The sequence below is a fragment of the Ornithorhynchus anatinus genome, chromosome 18 (genome assembly GCF_004115215.2).
Source record: "Ornithorhynchus anatinus isolate Pmale09 chromosome 18, mOrnAna1.pri.v4, whole genome shotgun sequence".
NCBI classification, from domain to species: Eukaryota; Metazoa; Chordata; class Mammalia; order Monotremata; family Ornithorhynchidae; genus Ornithorhynchus; species Ornithorhynchus anatinus.
Window position 1 is genome coordinate 44,301,224 of NC_041745.1, and position 21,539 is coordinate 44,322,762.

The 21,539-nt window shown below is 58.1% G+C and overlaps 1 protein-coding gene across 1 annotated transcript; it reads left to right on the forward strand.

Annotated features, from left to right (window-relative positions):
• Nucleotides 1-240: 240 nt before the first annotated feature.
• On the forward strand, nucleotides 241-8,462 carry TTC4 (tetratricopeptide repeat domain 4). The gene is made up of 10 exons (XM_029046823.1): nucleotides 241-378; nucleotides 2,321-2,438; nucleotides 2,562-2,720; nucleotides 3,671-3,748; nucleotides 4,588-4,712; nucleotides 5,151-5,237; nucleotides 5,378-5,586; nucleotides 6,222-6,306; nucleotides 7,304-7,386; nucleotides 7,822-8,462. Exons 1-10 carry the CDS (start codon nucleotides 244-246, stop codon nucleotides 7,922-7,924), a joined length of 1,182 nt encoding a protein of 393 aa, XP_028902656.1. The 5' UTR covers nucleotides 241-243; the 3' UTR covers nucleotides 7,925-8,462.
• Nucleotides 8,463-21,539: the final 13,077 nt, after the last annotated feature.

The window sequence follows — 21,539 nt, forward strand, 5'->3', positions numbered from 1 at the left end:
CTGGGCCTCAGTGACCTCCTCTGTCAAATGGGGGCGATGACGGTGGGCCTCACGGGGGACCACCTGATGACCCTGGATCCCCCCCCCCCCCCCGGCGCCGAGAACAGTGCTCGGCACGGAGTACGCGCTCAACAAATAGCCACATTAGAATTATAAGGATAACAGTATTAACATTATCATTATAATGACGGAGGCGGAGGCGGGAGCCGCGGAAGGGGGTGGGCCGCTCGCCGGAAGCGGGCGATGGCGGCATCATGGCGCGGGCAGGACGGGCCGGAGGGGCCGGGGCAGGACGGGCAGGACGCCATGGACGCCCTCCTGGACGAATTGAAGAGCCGACCCTACCGGGGGGGCTTCAACCGGGACACGTGGGAGGAGGTGGGAGGGCGGCCGGGCACCCCAGCCCTCGGGGCAGTGTGCGAGCGGGGAGGGGAAGGGAGGGGAGGACACGGCGCTGAGGGGAAGCTCCCCGGCTCGGGGGCCACGGCCCTGAGGAGAATGAATGGCCGGGGGGGTGGGGGGCACACGGGGGTCGGGGGGGGCGACGCTGCCGAGGGGAAGGTCCCGGGGGGGGGGGACCCACGACACATCGCTGAGGGGACTGTCGCCCTGGGGCAGGGACAGTGCTGAGGGGAAAGGCCCCATGGGGGGAAAGGACAGTGCTGACGGGAATGGCCCGGGATTCATAATAATGGGATTATTATCCCATTGATGATAATAATTGATCATAATTTGTCAAGCGCTTAATAATAATGTTGGAATTTGTTAAGCGCTTACTATGTGCATACTAAGTACATTGTTCTAAGCGCTGGGGGAGATCCAGGGTCATCAGGTCCTCCCACGTGAGGCTCACAGTTAATCCCCATTTTACAGAGGAGGGAACTGAGGCCCAGAGAAGTGAAGTGACTTGCCCACAGTCACACAGCTGACAAGTGGCTTACTATGGGCCGAGCACTGTTCTGAGCGCTGGGGGAGATCCAGGGTCATCAGGTCGTCCCACGTGAGGCTCACTGTCTTCATCTCCATTTTACAGATGAGAGAACTGAGGCCCAGAGAAGTGAAGTGACTTGCCTACAGTCATACAGCTGACAAGGGGCAGAGCCAGAATTCGAACCCATGACCGCTGACTCGCAAGCCGTCTCTTTCCGCTGAGCGCTTACTGTGCGCAAAGCACTGTTCTAAGCGCCGGGGGATACAGGGTGATGAGGTGGTCCCATGTGGGTCTCACAGTTTTAATCCCCATTTGACAGATGAGGTCACTGAGGCATACAGAAGTGAAGTGACTGGGCCAAAGTCACCCAGCTGGCAGACAGCGGAGGCAGGATTAGAACCCATGACCTCTGACTCCCCAGCCCGGGCTCTTGCCAATGAGCCACATTGCTTCTTGAGGTGGTGCTGAGGGGAACGTCGTGGTGAGGCGAGGGACAGCGATGACGACACACCACTGAGGGGAATGACTGGGGTGGGGGAGATGATGCTGTTAGCTGTGTGACTTTGGGCCAGTCACTTCACTTTTCTGTGCCTCAGTTCCCTCATCTGTAAAATGAGGATGAAGACTGAGCCTCACGCAGGACAACCTGATGACCCCATATCTCTCCAGTGCTTAGAACAGTGCTTGGCAAGTAGGAAGTGCTTAACAAATACCAACATTATTATTATCAATGCTGAGGGGAATAACGTGGGGAGGGGCGGACATCACCGAAGGGGATGTCTAGAGTTGGGGGCCAGGCATAACACACTACTGAGGCGAAAGTCCAAGTCAGGGGAGACATTGCTGAGGGGAACATTCATTCATTCTTGCAATAGTATTTATTGAGCACTTACTATGTGCAGAGCACTGGACTAAGCGCAAGCGCTTGGTATGTACAATTTGGCAACAGAAAGAGACAATCCTTGCCCAATGACAGGCTCACAGTCTAAAAGGGGGAGACAGACAGCAAAGCAAAACAGAACAAAACAAAAACGAGACAACATCAAGATAAATAGAATCAAGGGGATGTGCATCTCATGATTAGACTGTAAGCCCATCATTGGGCAGGGATCATCTCTATCTGTTGCCGAATTGTATATTCCAAGCGCTTAGTACAGTGCTCTGCACATAGTAAGCGCTCAATAAATGCTATTGAATTAATGTCCAGGGCTGCGGCCTCTGTCTGGAACGTGTGTGCTGGGGAGGAGGCAGCCATTGAGGGGAGTGGCTAGGGCTACACATCTGTCCCATTGGGAATGATGGTGCCCAAAGGGCAAGGGAAGGTGCCTGCCCAGGCCTCGCCCCCCCCGTCTGTCCTTCACTCTCTGCCTTTCCACCCCCCTCCCCCAGGAGTTCGATAAGATCCCAATGTTCATGAAGAAGCCGCCCTCCGAGATCGACCCCACCCAGCACCCCGACTTGGCCTGCCTGCAGTCCATGATCTTTGACGACGAGAGGCCTCCCGAAGGTGCCCGCACCCCCTTGGCTGCCCAGGCCGGAGGGAGGGTGGGTTGTGGCGAGGGTGGGGGTGGGGGAGATCTGCCCAGGGTTTTCCCTAGTGACCCCCTCCTCACCTCTCGCCCCCTCACAGAACAAGCCAAGATGTACAAGGATGAAGGCAACGACTACTTTAAGGACAAGGACTACCAGAAAGCGTCAACCTCATACTCCGAGGGGTTGAAGAAGAGCTGCGATCCAGACCTGAGAGCCGTCTTGTTCACCAACCGGGCAGCTGCACAGTTCCACCTAGGTAGAGATGCTTGGGGTTGAACTCACGGAGCTGGCTTTGTCCCAGGGGTAGTGCCCTGGGCATCACACACCAGGTACCTTCCTAGGGGATTCTCTGACTTGTCCAGGATAGTGTCAACTGCCACATCTTTTGTTGAGCACCTGCTCTGTGCAGAGCGCCTGTGCTGGGGGCCTGCTGTAGTCAGGATTCTGTGTCAGATGCCTCCGGCAGGCAACAGTACCATACTGGTCATCTGCTGCAGACTGCTCTATGGGGCTCCTCCTGTGGGCAGGGCACTGTGTGGGGCAAAACTGAGAAGGTAGCTTGGGAGGTATGAAAAGTGTGAGCTGGTGTTTAGCAGAAGAAGAGAGTTGATGCAAAACCTTGAAGCCAGAGGCAGGCTGGCGTGACTCTTTCTGTTGGGTGCCTTCATTCCCAAACCATGTATATCACTTATTTCTGTGTCCTTGTAACAGTTGTGAGAGGCAGGAAAGTACAGAGAAGAGGAAAGTAAGGCCTAGAGAGGTTAAGCGATCTGTCCAAGGTCGCACAGGCTGGGGCAGAGCTGGGACTAGAACCTCCCTGAACCTTCTGACTCCACACCCTCTGTCCCTTGGGCAGCACCATTTCCTGTTTGGTGTGGAGGGAAAGCCTTGCGTGACATTCTGAGCAGCATATGAGGATGCTCTGTGAGATGTCCAGTGACGTTTATCGGGTGCCCGTTGGGAATGGGGCCAGGGTATGCACGGGAGAGGTTAGCGAGGCTCCCCAGGCTCCAGGAGCGGGCGCCGGTCCAGCTCTATGCCCTTCATCAGACCCGGCCAACACCCGGCCTGAGGACCTTACTGGCTCTATCGGTGAGGTAGCTCCACACAATTTGCCGCTGTAAGTCCCAGGTGGTTTGTTGCGGGAGGGTGGGCGTGACAGGACCCTGACCCTATCGCTTTGCTCTCTCCGGGGTGTTTTCCCAGGCAACCTACGCTCAGCCCTCAGTGATGTGTCTGCCGCCCGGAAACTCAGGCCCAACCATTTGAAAGCCATCATAAGAGGTGAAGACACGGGCGGCCCAGGGGCTCCTGGGAGTGTCCCGTTGGGTTGGGGGTGCTGGTGGCAGGCCCGGGAGCAAGACCCGGGGGGCAGTAGCGCAGGAAGGAGAGCAAGTGTGTCATCATCTCATCATCCTCCCAGAGGTGGTGGTATGTGATCGGTGCTGACCCTGGCCCAAGCGCTGGGGAAGACACCAGAGGATCAAGCTCAGGTGTAGACCCTGCCCCATGCCAGGGCATGGTAGAGAGGAGGACCCTGAGGTCCAGAGAGGCTCAGTGATTGGCCCTGGGTCACACACATAGGCCAAGGGCAGAGCTGGCACAAGCACCTGGGTCACCCAACTCCCAGCCCTGAGCTCTGGTCATCTGGCCAAACCTCAGTTGAAATAGCAGAAGAGATAATGGGCACTCCAGTCAGACTGTACCAGAGCACTCTGGGAGGCCCTTGAGTTGATGTGACTGGGATGTTGCCAGGGAATCAGGGGAAGTTGAACTTCCAGGAAGACTTGGAAGGTTGGGAGAGCTATGGTCTGGCCCATGTAGAGAGGGAGGAAGCCCCGGCCTCCAAAGGGGGCGGTCAGAGGTGGGAGTCAGGAGTGAGGGACAGTGAGAAGGTGAGCGCAGGAGGTGGGTTTGGAAGGTGGGGAGAGCTGGCAGCAGGATGCCGACGGAGGCAGGCAGTCCCTGGGAGTGGAGGAGAAGGGAGGCGGGAGCTGGGGTCTTCCAGGAACTTCTGGTCCTGCTCCCCTTCCGGCACCTGGGGCCCCGCTGCTTGTGTGCTGCTAACCCCCCCAAGGTAAGGTCCAGTCCCAGACTGCTCCCCCGCTTCCCACCTTGGGCAGGGGCCCTGTGCCACCTGGAATTGAAGAACTTTGCTGAGGCGGTCAGCTGGTGCCAGGAGGGGCTGAAGCTGGACTCCACAGAGAAGAAGCTTTTGGAAGTGAGAACCAAAGCTGACAGGTTACAGGTAGGACCCCAATCCTTTCTGGTGGTTGTCCCCTCCAGGCCCTTGGAGGTTGGAGACATATATGGAGTCTGGGCTAGGTGGAGCACCCACTCTAGACATCCATTTTGTCCCCCGGGCAACTACCAACTCTCTTATCTTGTACTCTCCCAAGTGCTCAGTACAATGCTCAGCACACAGTAAGTGCTTAATAAATGTGATTGATTGATCGATTAGGACAGGGGTGGAGAGCTGGGGGCAGGTAGGGGTCTCCTCAACCATCTCCCTTTCAGGGCTGGCACCCAGGTCTCCTCCTTATCAGGCCTCTTCCTGTGTACGGCCACAGTTAATGCCAGCCCAGACACCGCTGGCACCCACAACAGCCCCAAGAGATGACTGTGGGGCTGGGCCGGGTCGGGGGCAGTCCCGGGGTCAGCAGGGTGACCCATGTACTGATCACAGCGGGCTGGTCAGCGGGATGCCCGAAAAGCCAAGCTGAAGGAGCAGAAAGCACGCGTGCAGCGGGAGGCCCTGCTCAGAGCCATCCAGGTGAGCACCCTACCCAGCCCGATGGGGCAGCGTGAGGGAGGGAGGGGGAGTGGAGCCCTGACGGGTGGCTTCCCAGAAGCCTGGGCCCATTTTTCTCTCTGACCCCTTCCCTCCCTCCTCCCGCTGCATGCTTGACCCAGGAACGGGACATTAAGCTACTGCCCCTGGCCGCTGGCGAGAAGGAGGACGATGAGGAGGAGGAGGATGAAGGGGGCAGCCTGGGCGTCGGGCCTATCCCAGGGGCCACGGTCAGTTTAGGTGAGGATGACCGGCTGACCTGGCCCGTGCTGTTCCTCTACCCGGAGCACGGACAGACAGACTTCATCTCCGCCTTCCACGAGGACTCCAGGTGAAGCTGGCTGCCCTGCTTTGCCTCAGACGGGCAGGCAGGCAAACAGAGAGGCAGACAGACGGACAGAAAGGTGGTACATAGGGTGGGGGGCCATGGGCCCAAAGTTGCTTTAGTGGGCAGCCTTTGGGGGGGGATTGCAGTGGTAGGGGGTTAGAGAGGGGTTCCATGTCTGATGCGGGGGTTGAGGGGCGTGGGTTGGCCAAGCCCTCATGTGATGGTCCCTCTGTTCCTCCCTACATAATGTGGTTATTATTATTATTATTGTTATTATCATTATTATTAAGTGCCATCACAAGTCATTTCCGATTCATTGCGACTCCATGGATGTACTTCCTCCAGAATGTCCTGTCCTCTGCCATAATCCACAGTCTTTCTAATGGTTCACGTTTTACCCCATTTAATCAATTTGCGGTAAATCAATCAATCAATAATGTGGTAAAACGAGGTAAATTTAATGGGGTAAATTTCCCTCATAATGTGGTAAATTGATGAAAGAAGTCAGGGGAAAGACCAAGGTAGCCCTCTGACCACGTGGAGCCAGGCAGGAGGCAGACTTGTGGACGGGAGGGGTGTCTGGGCCATGGAGGCGATGACCAGGCTCAGGGGGTGACCAGCCCCAATCGTGTGTGCAGGTTCATCGACCATCTGGCGGTGATGTTTGCCGGTGAGCCGCCTCCGTGGGACTTGGAGCAGAAGTACCAGCCCAGCCATTTGGAGGTGCGAGGGGTCCATCCCCCCAGGGGTCTAGTGGGGCGGGACACAATTCGGGGCGTGGGGAAACAGCTAGGTGACACTGTCGTCACGTCTTCCCTTCAGCACAAACCTCACTAGCCAGGGGGCCAAAGATTGAGAAGCAGCGTGGCCTAGTAGGAAGAACCTGGGCCTGGGAGTCGGAAGGTCTGGGTTTTAATCCTGACTCTGTCACTTGTCTGCTGTGTGACCTTGGGCAAGTCACTTCTGTGCCTCAGTTACCTCACTTATAAAATGGGGATGGATTGGGACTGTGAGCCCCTCGTGGGATCTGGTCTGTTTCTGACCAGATTATCTTGTATCTACCCCAGTGCTTAGTACAGTACCTACCACACAGGAAGGGTTTATCAAACACCATTTTTAAAAATTAAAAAAAAAGATCTGCAGCTGGCCCGGGGCCAGAGTCTGAACTGTTCTAGAAGGAGCTCTGAATGGGCAAGCAGGGCTGCGATGTTCTAGAACAGGCTTTAGAATCCCACCGATTTGGGCATAGGGACGTATGTGCTCGTCTGAGCGTTGAAACCTTAACAACCTTGGGGTTGGAGCTGGATACCCCTATCCCGGCCAGCTGGTGGGGAGGGAAATTGGGCTTCCGGGGGGGTTTCCAGTGTCTGGCTGAGGGAGCTAGCCCCTGGGGCTCTTGAGGAGGAGGGCATCGTGTGGATATGCGGAGCTGCAGGCCCTTGGGGTCAACGAAGCCCAGTCTGCCAGAGACCCCAGTCGGAGATAGGCCCGAGCGGCTTGTGAGCCTCGGCCCTGGAGTCCGCAGCCTGAGTGGCGGGCAGGACGTCGTTGCCAACTGGTTGTTTTGTGATCTTCATGAGCAACCACCCAGCCCTGCCCCTCACCACCTCTTTGATTCTAAATGCTCTTGGCTGGGGGAAGGAGGGTGGCTGGGCAGGGCCCTCAGACTCACCGCTTCCTCCCGGGCCCCTAGTGACATCCACCCCCTGTGCCCGAACAGTTGTACTTTGAGGATGACCAGAGGGGAGAGATATACCAGTTGGACGTTGGCAGCTCCCTGCTCCAGGCTCTCCAGCACCCAAGGTAGGCATTGGTAGGGGAGGAGGACAGTGGCTGACACTGGTGAACCAGCAGGGTTCCCGGACTGAACGTGTAAAGCGATGGGGGTGGGAGGGCGGGAAGTCGGTTGAGTGGCTTCTGATTGTAAAGCAGGAGATGTCACCTGGCCAGGTGGGGGTGAAGGTGGTAGGCTTTCCCCTCTGCTCCACACTGGGCACTCTGGGGGCAACAAGCAGGCTCTGAGCACCAGGAGACTGCTGTGGGGTGCGGTCAGCATGCCAGACCCAGGACAGGCCACTAGTGGTGGGGAGGGATCCTCCTGGGGTGTTTATGGCTCTCCCAGGACGCCTAATGCTGTTGCCTGGAGTGGGGTGGGGGGCAGGGCCGAGAGTCAGCCCTAGGTGGATGTTCAGGGGGCCTAGCGGGAACAGTGTGACTCTCACAATGCCTTGGCCACAGGTATCAGGTCAAAGCAGCCACCCCTGCGTTCCTGGTTCTGGTGCGGCGTTCCCCTTTCTGCCAGAACTACCTGCGGGGCAAGAAGGTGCACCAGCCAGCATGACTGCGGCCCAGGCCCCGGGCAGCAACTTCCCCACCCGTCTCTGGCGGCCAGCCCGGAGCCACAGTGTCTGGACGTGTGACCAGGGCAGCAGTACACAGGACGCTGCCTTGCCCTGGGCCTCTTCCCGCCTCATCTTTGTGCCTGATGGTCCCCTTGCCGGCCCCCTGCCCTGTGCTGCCCCAGCCCGGCGAACCAGACTTCTGTTAGCCGGTCACCCTCCTCTATTGGTCCCATGGGCCCAGGGGGTGCCCATGGAGAGGGTGCCCTCTTGGCTGCTGTAGTACAGCCTCACTACCACAGATGATCGGGTGGTAGGGGAGACCCCATCGGGGCCGGGCTTGGCTCTGCTGCTCGACCCTAAAGCGATGCAGGCCAGCCCCACTGCCCCCCATCGGGAGGATGCTGGAGCTGGGTGGGCAATTGGGTTGGACCCCAGAGAGGGCACTGCGGCTGAAGCTGCCGCCCCTTGCCGGATTAGTTCATCTCGCTATGAGCCAGCAAAGGGTCCCAGCCATTATTAAAGTGGATTTTAAGGAGCCAAGTGACTCACTAGTGTTCTCGAGGGCGCGGCCGTGCTCGGCGGAACCTCCCGGGGGCCTCTCTGAGCAGTTCCTCTGCTGGGCCGATCGGCGGATCGCATAAGGTGCTGCACTTAGGGAGTCCCCATGGCCCGGTCCACGTCTGGGGCTCGCCACGCCCGGCTGGTTCACAGCTCCACGTTTAGAGACCCAGGGTACGGTCTTGGCACAGGCCCGACCCGTGAGCCGGCTCCCCAGCTTTTGTAATGGGGGAGCCGGGCACATAACTATTTACAAATCAAGTTATGGATGTAAATCAACTGACCGCACATGAGATCATGCCTGCAAACCCAAGGGCTGCTGATGGCAAGGGTGTAAACAAGTCTGAAAGTTCAGAGGTGGCTGCTGTCAGATTGGGGAGACCGGGGAGTTGGGTAATTAATCAGGAAAGCCTCTGAGGAAGGGTAATTTAGGAGGCTTTGAACTTGGGGTCGTCACATGCAGCCTGCCAGATTTCAGGTGGGGAGGGAGTCCCACACCAGGAGACCATCAGGAGCGGGAGAAGGGAGGGTAAGGCCCAGGATGCAGGCCACTTTGGAAAGAGCAAAGAAAGGTGTCTGGGGAATAATGAAAGAAGAGAGTCGACCCGCCGGGTGGGACCAGGGGGCCAAGAGCCCGGAAGCCAGCAAGGAAGGGGGGTTTGTTTGCTGTGAAGGGATGCAGAGGACTGCAGGAGGGTTTGGACAAGAGGAAAGAAGGGGGCCCCCGAGGAGGCTGAGGCAGTGGTCCACTTGGGGCCAGGGTGAAGGCATGGGCCACAAGCACCTCAGGCAGCGGTTCCGCTCGCTCCTGGGAGAGCTCACACTAGATCCTCCCCTGGGACCCGGGGGTGGGGACAAATGCAGGATCCACCGACCCTGGTAGAGCCAGTCACAAATTGCCAATTCCACCTGGATTTCAGGAAAGATCTTCTAGCCTGCTACAGAACGTCAGGGTTAGGAGAGGAGCCGGTTGGTCAGCTCTGCGTCATCTGGATGGGCATCCGGACTGCAGCTAGGGGAGCCGGGGACCGACAGGAGAGTCGGCAGGTCCTTAGCACCCCCTGCTCCCTACGACCACCCCTGCCTCTGCCATGAACACGCACCACACGCTGGGGTCCCTGCAGGCCGTGCGGGGCTGAGCTTCAAGCATGTCCCCAGTGTCCCCAGTGACTCCTTAAGGTCTCCTCAGCCCCCCACCCCCTGTACCTCTGCTCCTGGAGATAAACTGTCCCGGACCCCCTTTCCAGCCGGAATCCCATAGGCAGTGATCCTTTGGTCATCTGCCCCCAATTGTCCCAGGTGTTAGGTGGGTGGGGTGGGGCTGGTCTGAGAGGGCTGCCCCAGGGGTTAGTGGGGACCTCCCCGGTTATTCGTGTTCAGTTTTGTGGTCCTCCTAGAGTCATTGTGGCTCATCTTCTGGTATGACCTCGGACGATCCTTGTCCCCCCGCCAGTCGTACACCCCTCATCCATGGGGACAACGAAAGCTCCGTTTGGAGCGATTCAAGATCTTGTCCATGTGCCCACTTCCCCTCTCACTCTCCCCTCTCACTCTCCCCTGTGACCTTGCCAAGTCAGATGGCAAACTGGAAGCCAACAGGTGTGAGCTTCCCCAAAATGTCCCATTTCTTGCCTGGCACTCTCCTACCCTCGCATTCTCAGCTGTCTTTCAAGAGGAGATGTGCTGCTGCTGCTGATTTCAAAATCCAGCCCCTCCACTTCCTTCTCTGGCCCTGTCCCTCCTTGCCTAAAAGCCCCAGCGCCCACTTTTCTTCCTTCCCAGGCCACCATCTTCAGCCACTCCCTCTGCAATGTCTCCTTCCCCTCCGCCTTCAAGCACACCCATGTCTCCCTTTGTCTAAAGCCACCCTCCCTCTATCCCTACTGCCCCAGCCAGGTGGAGCCCAACTCACTCCCCAACCGGTCGTTAATACCCCCTGCTTCCACTTCCTCTCCTCCACCTCCCTTCCTAACCCTCTACAGTCTGTTCCCTGGCCTCCTTGGCTGAGACTACCCTGTCCAAGGTCACCAGTGACATCCCGCTCACCAAATCTAAAGGACTTCATCCTAATCAGAAGCCAGAAGGATTTCTGAAGGGTCAGAAGGACCTGGGTTCTAATCCCGACTCTGCCACTTGTCTGCTGTGACCTTGGGCAAGTCATTTAAATGTGCCTCAGTTCCCTCATCTGTAAAATGGGGATTAAGACTGTGAGCCCTTCCCCCATTTAGACTGCAAGCCTGTCATTGGGCAGGGATTGTCTCTATCTGATGCCAAATTGTACATTCCAAGCGCTTCATACAGTGCTCTGCACATAGTAAGCGCTCAATAAATACTATTGAATGAATGAATGAATGAATGACAGGGACTGTGTCCACTCTGATTATCTTGCATCTGTCTCAGCTCTTAGAACAGTGCCTGGCACATAGTAAGCACTTAACAAATACCATCATTTGGCAAGTCAGAAGTCTGTAACTCCGTGGATCACTCTCTTCTCCGGGAAACATTATCTAACCTTGACTTCACCGACTGCCCTCCTCTGACTGTCCTCCCGTCTCTTGTTCCGCTCCTCCTCAGCCTCCATCGACTCTTCCTGTCTCCCATCCCCTAGCTGGGGGGTGAGGGTGTATGTGTATGGGGGCCAGGGGGGTCCCTCCAGGCTCAGTCCCGGGCACTTTGGACACTTCCAAAGTTGGACTTTGACTACCACCTCTAGCTGGATGACTCCCTCTCCCAGCCCCGACCTCTCTCCTGTGCAGTCGCGTATCTCCTCCTACTTCCAGGATATCTCCTGGGGGTCTAAAACTCAGCCAGCTCTGTCGTGGAGAACGGAGGCACCGTCAGAGAGGGCTCCACCAATAGTTCAACAGCCCTCGGGGAGCCCCCAGAAATGCAAACAACCAAGAGCTGCTGCCCTCTGCCCATGTCACAGGTAAGAGAGGCTGCCCTCTGCCCATGGCATAGGCGAGGGCTGATGCCCTCTGCCCTTTGCTCTATGCCCCTTGACAACCTCACTGCACTCCCTGGGCTGCAGATCCCAGGCCTGTTATACCTTCCCTCCAAAGCCCAATCTACCTCCCCCTCTGGCTTTCTCACACCTCCTCCTCCTCTGATACCAGCGGGGGCCTCTCCTACTGTAAGGGGGCTGGGTCGGGGTGGGTGGTGACCCCAGGGCTGGCTCAGTGCCCCCACCTTCACGGAGCTGACTGAAGAGGATCACCAAGTTAGTTCTGGTTTGGGTCTCCGTGTCCTGAGCCCGGGTGCATCTCGGTCCCTAGACTGGGACTGCGTCTACCAACAGGGAACGTTGGTATAACTCTGTTATACTCTACTCTCCCAAGCACTTAATACAGTGCTTGACATACAGTAAGTGCTTAATAAATACAGTTGATCAATTGATGGATTGAAGAGGCATCTCTGCCCGCTGCAGTACAACAGGCAGCTGGCCCGGTTCTGGGCCTGGCCGAGTGAGGGCATCAGGATAACAATAATAATAATAATAATAATAATGATAATAGTATTTGTTAAGCACTTTCTATGTGCCAGACATTTTACCAAGTACTGGAGTGGATACAAATGAATTGGGTTGGACACAGTCCCTGTCCCATGTGGGGCTCTCAGTCTTAATCCCCATTTTACGGATGAGGTAACTGAGGTACAGCGAAGTGAAGTCACTTGCCCAAGGCCACACAGCAGATAAGTGGTGGAGCTGGGATTAGAACCCAGGTCCTTCTGCTGTGAGACCCCCAAACTGATCTTTTCAGTCACAAACCTAGGGGCAAACCCGATGGTCAGCAGCGGCATCTTGCATTGTGCAAGGTGGCTGCATCTGAAAATAGCCTCCTGCAGGAGACCCTCAGCCTGAGCGTGGCAGGTGGGGGGGCTACGTGCTATCGAGCTGCAGACCAAACTGTGGGTCTACAGAGCTGGGCCGCTGTCCAACCTTCTCTACGGTTCTGCCCGTGTTTCCGGAGAAGCAGCGTGGCCTAATGGATAGATCCCGGGCTGGGAATCAGAAGGTCCTTCGTTCTCTAATTCCAGCTCTGCTGCTTGTCTGCTATGTGACCTTGGGTAAATCACTTCACTTCTCTGGGCCTCAGTTACCACATTTGTAAAATGGGGATAAAGACTGTGAGCCCCATGCGGGACAGGGACTGTGTCCCACCGATTTGCTAGTATTCACCCTGCCGCTTAGTACAGTGCCTTGCAGATAGTAAGTGCTTAACAAATCCCCTCATCATCATTATTGTCATTATTATTACTACTGGACACAGGCCCCATGCAGTGCTAAATGGCTCAAGATGAGAAGTGACCTGGCCTAGTGGAATAGAGCCCCCGCTTGGGAGTCAGAAGGACCTGGGTTCTAATCCCGGCTCTGCCACTTGTCTGCTGTGTGACCTTGGGCAAGTCACTTCACTTCTCTGTGCCTTGGTGACCTTATCTGTAAAATGGGGATTAAGACTGCGAGTCCCATGTGAGACATAGGCTGTGTCCATCCTGATTAGCTTGTATCTACCCCAGGGCTAAGTACGGTGCCTGGTACATAGTAAGTGCTTAACAAATGCCTTAAAAAAAAAAAAAAAAGGGATCAGAACACAACAGTTAAGGATTCGTTCAATCGTATTTATTGAGTGCTTACTGTGTCCAGAGCCCTGTACTAAGTGCTTGGGGTAGTGAAATATAACAATAGACAGTCCCTGCCCTCCCAGCCTCACTGGCCAGCAGCCTCTGCAGCCTTCTGGGGCAAACCCAACTTAACGATGTCACGGAGATGCGGATTAAAGCCGTTAATTGTTTTCCAGAGAAGACTCTGAACTGTCAGCAATTCCACAGCTTCTTGGAAGAGGCGGACCCTGCCATGTTCCAGGTTTCGGCTGCCACGGTTGCCTTACCACACCCGGATCTTCACCACCACGTTCTTAGAGCCACCCCACACTTCCCAGCCCACTACATTATGGATCACTCCTGAGTCCCACCTCCTTCTAGATCTATTAATCCATGGTATTTATTGAGTACTTATTACGTGCCGAACACTGTACTAACCGCTTGGGAAAGTACAATCCAACAATCAGCAGGCGCATACCCTGCCCATCTGCCCCCTTCCAGATCTCTGCCCAAATCCAGAGCCCTGCCCACTTCTGGAGCAATAGGCTACGTAAACTCCTTGTAGCCAGGAAGTGTGTTTGTTATAATTGTTATAGTATAATAATATTTGTTAAGCGCTTACTATGCACCAGGCATTGTACTAAGCGCTGGGTTGGATAGAAGCAAATGGAGTTGGACACAGTCCCTGTCCCATGTGGGACTGACAGGCTCAATCCCCATTTTACAGATGAGGACACAGAGAAGTGAAGTGATTTGCCCAAGGTCACACAGCAGACACGAAGCAGAGCCGGGATTAGAACCCATGATCTTCTGACTCCTGGGTCAGTGTTCTATCCCCTACACCATGTTGCTTCTCATGCTGCTTGTATTCTCCCGAGCACTTCATCCAGAGAAGCAGCGTGGCTTAAGGGGACGAGCCCGGGCTTGGGAGTCAGAGGTCGTGGGTTCTAATCCCAGCTCTGCCACTTATCAGTTGTATGACTTTGGGCAAGTCACTTAACTTCTCTGTGCCTCAGTTACCTCATCTGTAAAATGGGGATTAAGACTGTGAACCCCGCATGGGACAACCTGATTACCTTGTATTTGCCCCAGTGCTTCGAACGGTGCTCGGCGCATAGTAAGCGCTTAACAGATACCATCATTAGTAGTAGTAGTAGTACAGTGCTCTGCGCATGGTAAGCGCTTAATAAATATGATTGAATGAATTCGCACAGGTCGTCATCAGATTCCCATCGGCAGCAAGAGAGAGGTGCGCACAGGCCCGCCAAGGTGGGCGGTGATGGCCGAGGGCCTGCCCCGGTCCCCACCTCCAACGCCGCTTCTTTCCAGCAGCTTCCATTCCCAAGGGCCCGCCCCACCCCCACATCGGGCACCTTCCCTGAGTGCAGACACCAGCTGGGGGCTTGGGGTGGGCGTGGGAGGGGGCTCAGCAGGGGCCTGGGGTACCCCACATCTGGGTTTGCGACCCAGTTCACCAGCCCCCCTCCCCCGGCTGCTCCAGCCAATCCTTTGGCCGCCGTCACCGCCATTCTCCCTCCCAGCCCCCAGACAGCTCGGGGGTTACAGGATGGGGGCTCCGAGCGGCTCTGACACCTGTCTGCTGTGTGATCTTGGGTGAGTCACTTTGTTTCTCTGTGCCTAGAGAAGCAGCATGGCCTAGTGGCAAGACCACGGGCCTGGGAGTCAAAGCACATGCGTTCTAATCCCAGCTGGGCCACTTGTCGGCTGCGTGACCTTGGGCAAGTGACTTAGCTTCCCTGTGCCTCAGTGACCTCGCCTGGAAAATGGGGATTAAAGCCGTGAGCCCCACATGAGACAACCCGATTACTTTGTATCTACCCCAGGGCTTAGAACAGTGCTTGGCACACAGTAAGCGCTTAACAAAACCATAATTATTATCTGTAAAATGGGGATTAAGACTAGAAGCCCCATGTGGGACAAGGACTGTTCCAACCTCATTACCTTGTGTCCACCGCAGTGCCTAGAACAGTGACAAGGACATATTAAGCGCTTTACAAATATCTCTATTATTATTAATTTCATTAATATTATTATTAAAAGGGACGTTGGGCCCATCCGTCCTTCTGTCCATAGGCTGAGCCGGGGATCCACTCCGTCCTGTGACCTCTTATTCCGATGGGGTCGGGGGCCCTCCTCATCTCCTCCTTTCCTCGCCCCTCGCCGGATTCAGGAGGGGGAGACCCCTGCCCGGCACTCTGGACCCCAGACTGAGCCCCCCCTTCCTTCTGCTGCCCCCCCGGCTCTTCCCCGTTCCCCTCCCCTCAGCACTGTGCTCATTTGTATATATTATTACCCTATTTCTTTTGTTAATGAGGTGTATATCTCCTCGATTCTATTTATCTTGATGTTGTTTTGCTTTGTTTTGTTTTCTATTGCTTTGTTGTCTGTCTCCACCGTTTAGACTGTTAGTCCATCACTGGGCAGGGATAGTCTCTATCTGTTGCCGAATTGTCCATTCCAAGCGCTTAGCACAGTGCTGTGCATATAGTAAGCGCTCAATAAATACTGTTGAATGCATAACCTGCACCGGTTCCATCTGTCCGGTCACCCTTGGGGCTGGGCTGGCCCGGTTTTAGGAGTTCTCCCTTGGCCCGGTCCGGCGCCGATCAAGATCCGGAGGGACTCTGAAGGGACCCCTGAGGGTGAGAAGCAGCTTGGAGGGAAGCAGCTTGGCTTAGGGGAAAAAGCACGGGTTTGAGAATCAGAGGTCATGGGTTCTAATCCCGATCCTCTGCTTGTCAGCTATGTGACTTTGGGCAAGTCACAACTTCTCTGGGCCTCAGTGACCTCATCTGTAAAATGGGGATGAAGACTGTGAGCCCCACGTGGGACAACCTGATTACCTTGCATCTATCACAGCGCTTAGAACAGTGCTTGGCACATAGGAAGCACTTAACAAATACCAACAGTATAATAATAATAATAATAATAAGAGCCCGGGTTGGGGAGTCAGAGGTCATGGGTTCGAATCCCGGCTCTGCCACTTGTCAGCTGTGTGACTGTGGACAAGTCACTTCACTTCTCCGGGCCTCATCTGTAAAATGGGGATTAACTGTGAGCCTCACGTGGGACAACCTGATTACCCTGTATCTCCCCCAGCGCTTAGAACAGTGCTTTGTACATAGTAAGCGCTTAACAAATACCAATAATAATATTATTATTATTACCCCCGCCCCGAGCCGCGCCGCTCCCGCCCCTCGGCCCGCCTCCAGGGGGCACTGCCGTCCCGGACGATCCTGCCGCTATCCCTCGTCTCGCCTCCAGGGGGCACTGCCGTCTCGGGCGGTCCCGCTCCCGCCCCTCGTCCCGCCTCCAGGGGGCACTGCGGTCCCCGCTTCCGCCCCTCGTCCCGCCTCCAGGGGGTACTGCCGTCCCCGTTCCCGCCCCCAGGGGGCACTGCCGTCCCTGCTCCCGTCCCTCGTCCCGCCTCCAGGGGGCACTGCCGCCCCGGGCTTCTCCTTGGCCCGCCCCGCCCCGGCCCCTCCACCCCCACCTGGCCAGAGCGTGTCGGAGCCCTCGCAACCTTTCACCTCGTGTCCTCCCCTCCTCCTCCGGCCAAAGGCCGGACCCGAGGCCCCCCCGCCCTAAGCGCGGCGAGCGAGGCGTTGCAGACCCCCCTGCCCTGGGGTCAACCCGGTCCCGGACCTGCGAGACCCCCTCTAAGACCGCCACCTCGTTGTGGGCAGGGAATAGGAAGGATGCTATGCTATTCGTCAGGCGTTTACTCTGTGCCAAGCACTGTTCTAAGCGCTGGGGAGGATACAAGGCGATCAGGTGGTCCCACGCGGGGCTCACAGTCTCCACCCCCATTTGACAGATGGGGTCACTGAGGCCCAGAGAAGTGACTTGCCCAGTCACACAGCCGACAAGCGGCAGAGCGGGGATTTGAACCCGTGACCTCTGACTCCCCAAGCCGGGCTCTTTCCACGGAGCCACGCCGCTTCTCGGCGTGATGTTATAGTGCGTCTTCTCCCGAGCACACCGTGAAGTCCCCCCATAAATCCGAATAATAATAACAGCGATGATGCCCATCGCCACCTCCAGCCCTTGGAGGCCGGGGCGCTGCCCGGGAAACTTCAGTAACTCGGCCCTGACGAGGGGTCGCAGGAGCCCCGCAGGCCCCCAGCCGCCCCCCAGGGCGGGAGGACAAATGGGGAGGGGGCGGAGAAGGCGTTTCAAAGAACCCCCCCGATACACACACACGCTTTTTGGAAACGTAATTGGGAACATCTCAAGCGGGAAAGGCCAGAGGGTCGTCGTCCCCTCCGGCCGCTCCCCTGTGTCCGTTGAAGTCAGGAGCAGGAGGTCGCGGGGCGAGGGTGGGTGGGTGGGCCGCGGACGGACGGGAGGGAGGGAGGGAGGGAGGGAAGGCGGCCCGACCCACAGAGGCCGCGGCCACAACAATAGGGCCGCCGGAGGAGGAGGAGAAAGAGGAGGAGGAGGAGGAGAAGGAAATTCCTTCCGGGGTGCGCCGCGCCGCGGCCCGGCCCGCCCCGCCCCGCCCCGGGAGGGGGGGAGGGGAGGCGGAGGGGGAGGGGAGGGGAGGGGGCCCGGCTGGAAGGCCGAGGCGGCGCGCTCCGCCAATCAGCGGCCACCGCCGGCCGTTTCAAGGCGCCCCTCGCTCTTTCGGTGGGTGCCCCTCCCCCCGGGCGCTCCCCTCCCCCCACCCCCCCCGGACGGAGCCCCGGCCCCCCCGACCCCCCGACCCCCCGCCCCCGACGGGAGAAAGGCCCAGACGTTTCTCTGTCCACGCGCCTGTGATCCTGCGGGGGCCAAGCTCCATCCCCTCCATCCCCTCCATCCCCTCCATCCCCTCCATCCCCTCCATCCCCTCCATCCCCTCCATCCCCTCCATCCCTCCCCTCCCCCGCGGTCCCTTTCCTTCCTCCCCTCCTCATCCCCCCTTCCCCATCCTTCCATCCATCGTCCTCCTTTCCTCCCTTCCTCCCACGCCCCTTCCCCTCGGCCTTCCGCGACCCCCGCCCCCCTTGCCGGGCCCCCGCTCGTCGCCTCATTGGGCCCCGCCTGCTCAGGAGAGACGTGACCCCCCCCCCCCTCCCCCGGCCCCGGCCCCTCAACACCCCTGGTTGGCGAAGAGAAGGGGGGAGGGGGCGCCTGGTTCCCAGGCCCCGTCCCCCGGCGGAGGAGGGCCTGCTCTTCCCAAGGGGAGGCCCGAGGTCAAAGGTCACTGTAACTTGGCCAGGCCCCGGGTCGCCCCTCCCGCCCTCCCGTCCCCTCGCCCACCCTGCCGGGGGTTCCGGCTCTGCCCCCAGCTCCCCTGTGCCCAAAGGCTCAAGGCGGGGTGAGGAAGGGGGAGCGGGCCCGGTCGCCCCCCGCGCAGCCCCCCGCCGGTCCCCCTCGGCCCGTCCGGGGAGCGTTGCGGGCTGCGGGGCCGGAGTCGCTCTGAAGCGCCCCCGTGGCGTGTGTGTGGGTGTGTGTGGGTGTGACTGTGGGTGTCGGGGCCGGGACCCCCTCGTGAGTGTGGAGGGAAGGGGGCTGGGGAGGGGGGCTGGGGCTCCGGGGGTAGGGGGGATGTTGTGATCCTGGGTGGGAGAAAGGGGGCTGGTTTGGGGAAGTGGGGGGCTGCGACCCTGAGTGGGTGTGGTGGGGAGAGGAGGGCTTGTGTGGATGCTGGTGTGGGGGGGGTGTGAACGTGGGGATTGGTAGGGGGTGCACAGAGAACGGTTTTGAGGGGCCCCCATAGCCCAAATCCGACCCCTTCCACCGGCCTGAGCCCCCCCTCCCCGCCCCAGCTCCCCGCCCAGATGCCGGGGGAAAATCCTCTGGTTAGGGAGTGGTCAACGTGAGGCGGCTTGTGGGCTGTGGGGGCGGCTGGGGACTCCCCCGGGGGCTCCCCAGGCTCCAGGGCTCCAGGACTGCCCCGCAGGAGGCCACCCGGGGACCCGCTTCTAGAGATGGTGTTCCCGGGGACCCCGGGGGGCAAGGGGCGAAGGCCTCATTCCGGGCCCCCGAGAAGCGTCACGTCCCCCTCCGGTAACCCTGACCCGGCACAGACCAGCCAGCGCCCCAGTTTAGGGGCTCCGCTTTCCATCCCGGGCCCTTCTCCTTAACCCGGCGTAGACGTCGCCGCGGCCTCATCACATCTCCGTTAGACCGTGAGCCCGTCGTTGGGCAGAGATCGTCTCTATCTGTTACCACATTGTACATTCCAAGCGTTCAGTACCGTGCTCTGCGCATAGTAAGCGCTCAATAAATACTATTGAATCAATGAATCTGTCTTCTCCCCTGCATCCCCCTGACTTGCTCCCTTTATTCATCCCCCCGCTCCCGGCCCCACACCACTTATGTCCATATCTGTCATTGACATTTCTGGTAACGTCTGCCTCTCCCTTCTAGACTGTAACCCCCTCGTGGGCAGGGAATGTGTCCGTACTGTGTCGCACTCTCCCGAGCACTTAGTACGGTGCTCTGCACACGAGCGCTCAATAAAATACGATCGTCGGACCGACCGACCGATCTATCGGTTGCCTCCCGGCATCGAAGCTCTATCCCCTGTGCCAAGTTCCGGGGAGCGGGCTACGAAGGTGTGTACACGCCTGCCGTAGACGAGCTTCCGATCTCATGGGAGAGACCGGAAGAAAATTCGGTGGGGACAACGGGGGAAACGGAGGTAGGCGCGATCACGGATGAATCGCTCCACGAATCTATGTATGGAATAAATGAGCTGCCCCATCCCTGGCCCAGTTGTCTCCCCAGAGGTCTGGGGCCCAGTCTACTCGGGCACCCCTCCCCCCTCGGGGGGAGAAGCCCCTCCTCTCCCTCCCCCTTGGGTGAAGCAGGGTCTGGGCGAGCTGGTGGCCGGTGACAGCCGGGAGGAGGTGGGGGGAGGTGGGGGGGACGGGGACCGAGCCATCTGCTCAGCTGGACCTCAGCCAGCCCCTGCGGGAGGGCCGGGAGGGGCAGCGGGTCCAGGGCTTTGTCTGGGGCCTCCGGGAGGGTGGACGAGGGCAGAGTTTGGACCCTGACCTGTGGGCATTCTCTGGTGGGCAGGGGCTTGTGAAGTCTGGCAGGAGCCTGCGGGGGCTGGCGGGGCGGGGAGTTGTGGGGGGCAGGAAACCACCTCTGCTGTAAGTGGGGGGCGGGGGAGGGGCAGGCAGCGGCCTCATGGAACAAAAACTCCTGGCGCTGATCTTCCAGGTTCTCCTCTCCTCCTCGGCAGCTCCTCCGCTCCCCTCCAGGCTCTCCTCTCCTCCACCGCAGCTCCGCTCCCTTCCCACCCGCTCCTTCTCTGCTCCCTCTCCTTCGTTCCCTTCCAGGCTCACCTACCTGAACCTCGCTCTCCACTGCAGCCAGAGGGACCAGACTGCCGCTCTCCCCGCCTCCGAAACCATCCAAAACGCCACCTTCTCCAGAAAAGCCTTTTCTGTGCTTTGATCCTACCTTTAGCAGCCCCGTACATATGGATAATTTTACGATGGATGGCCACATGGATGAAACACTTACTTTGTGTTAAAAGCTGGGGTGGGTACAAAAGAATCAGATCGGGCACAATCTCTGCTTCTCATGGGCCTCACAGTCACAAAGGGAGGAAAAGCAGGACTCTCTATCCCCGCATCACTCGTGAGGAAACTGAAGCTCAGAGAGATTGAGCGTCTTGACCGAGGTCACAGAACCGGCCAGTAGGGCTCTATTTGTAAATTGGTATATTTATCGGAATGCACAACCGGGGGGGGATCAGGGGAACCACCCTGCTCCATCCGGGGAACCACCCTGCTCCATCCTTGCTTTTTCTCAGGCTTCTCTGTCAGTCCACCAGCCATCCCAATCCTCTTGTCTCTTCAAGGGCAGGTCTTGCTTCCATGGACCTCGCCTGGGTTATGGGCACAGTGCCGCGCGTCCGGTCTGTGCTGTGCACACACAACCGTGATGAACTGATAGGCGCCGAGGCTCAGGGTCGGGAGCGAGGGGAGCGGTGAGACCCTAATGGTCTGGGCTGCGCACAGGTCCTTCCCTCGAGCTCCCGAAGTCCCCGGCCCCTTGGTCAGCGCCGCCGAGACCACCCCTGCCCCACGGGAAATTGCCTCCGGGGGGCCGGGTGGGGGGTGATCTAATTAATTATGGCATTGGTTAGGGTGCTTACTATGTGCCAGGCACTGTGGATACATGCAAATCGGATTGGACACAGTCTCTGTCCCGTGTGGGGCTCACAGTCTCAAACCCCATTTTACAGATGAGGTAACCGAGGCACAGAGAAGTAAAGCGACTTGCCCTAGGTCACACAGTAGACAAGTAGTGGAACCTGGATTAAAACCCACGACCTTCCGATTCCCAGGTAGGAGAGGTCGGGAGAGAGCCCGGGTGCCCAAACCCTGACTGACGTAGCCGGCACCATTTCCACGGAAACCAGAATCGACAGTTGAGCGTCATGGGGTGGGGGCGGCGGGGGTCGCGGCTGGAGGTCCCGACTTCCAA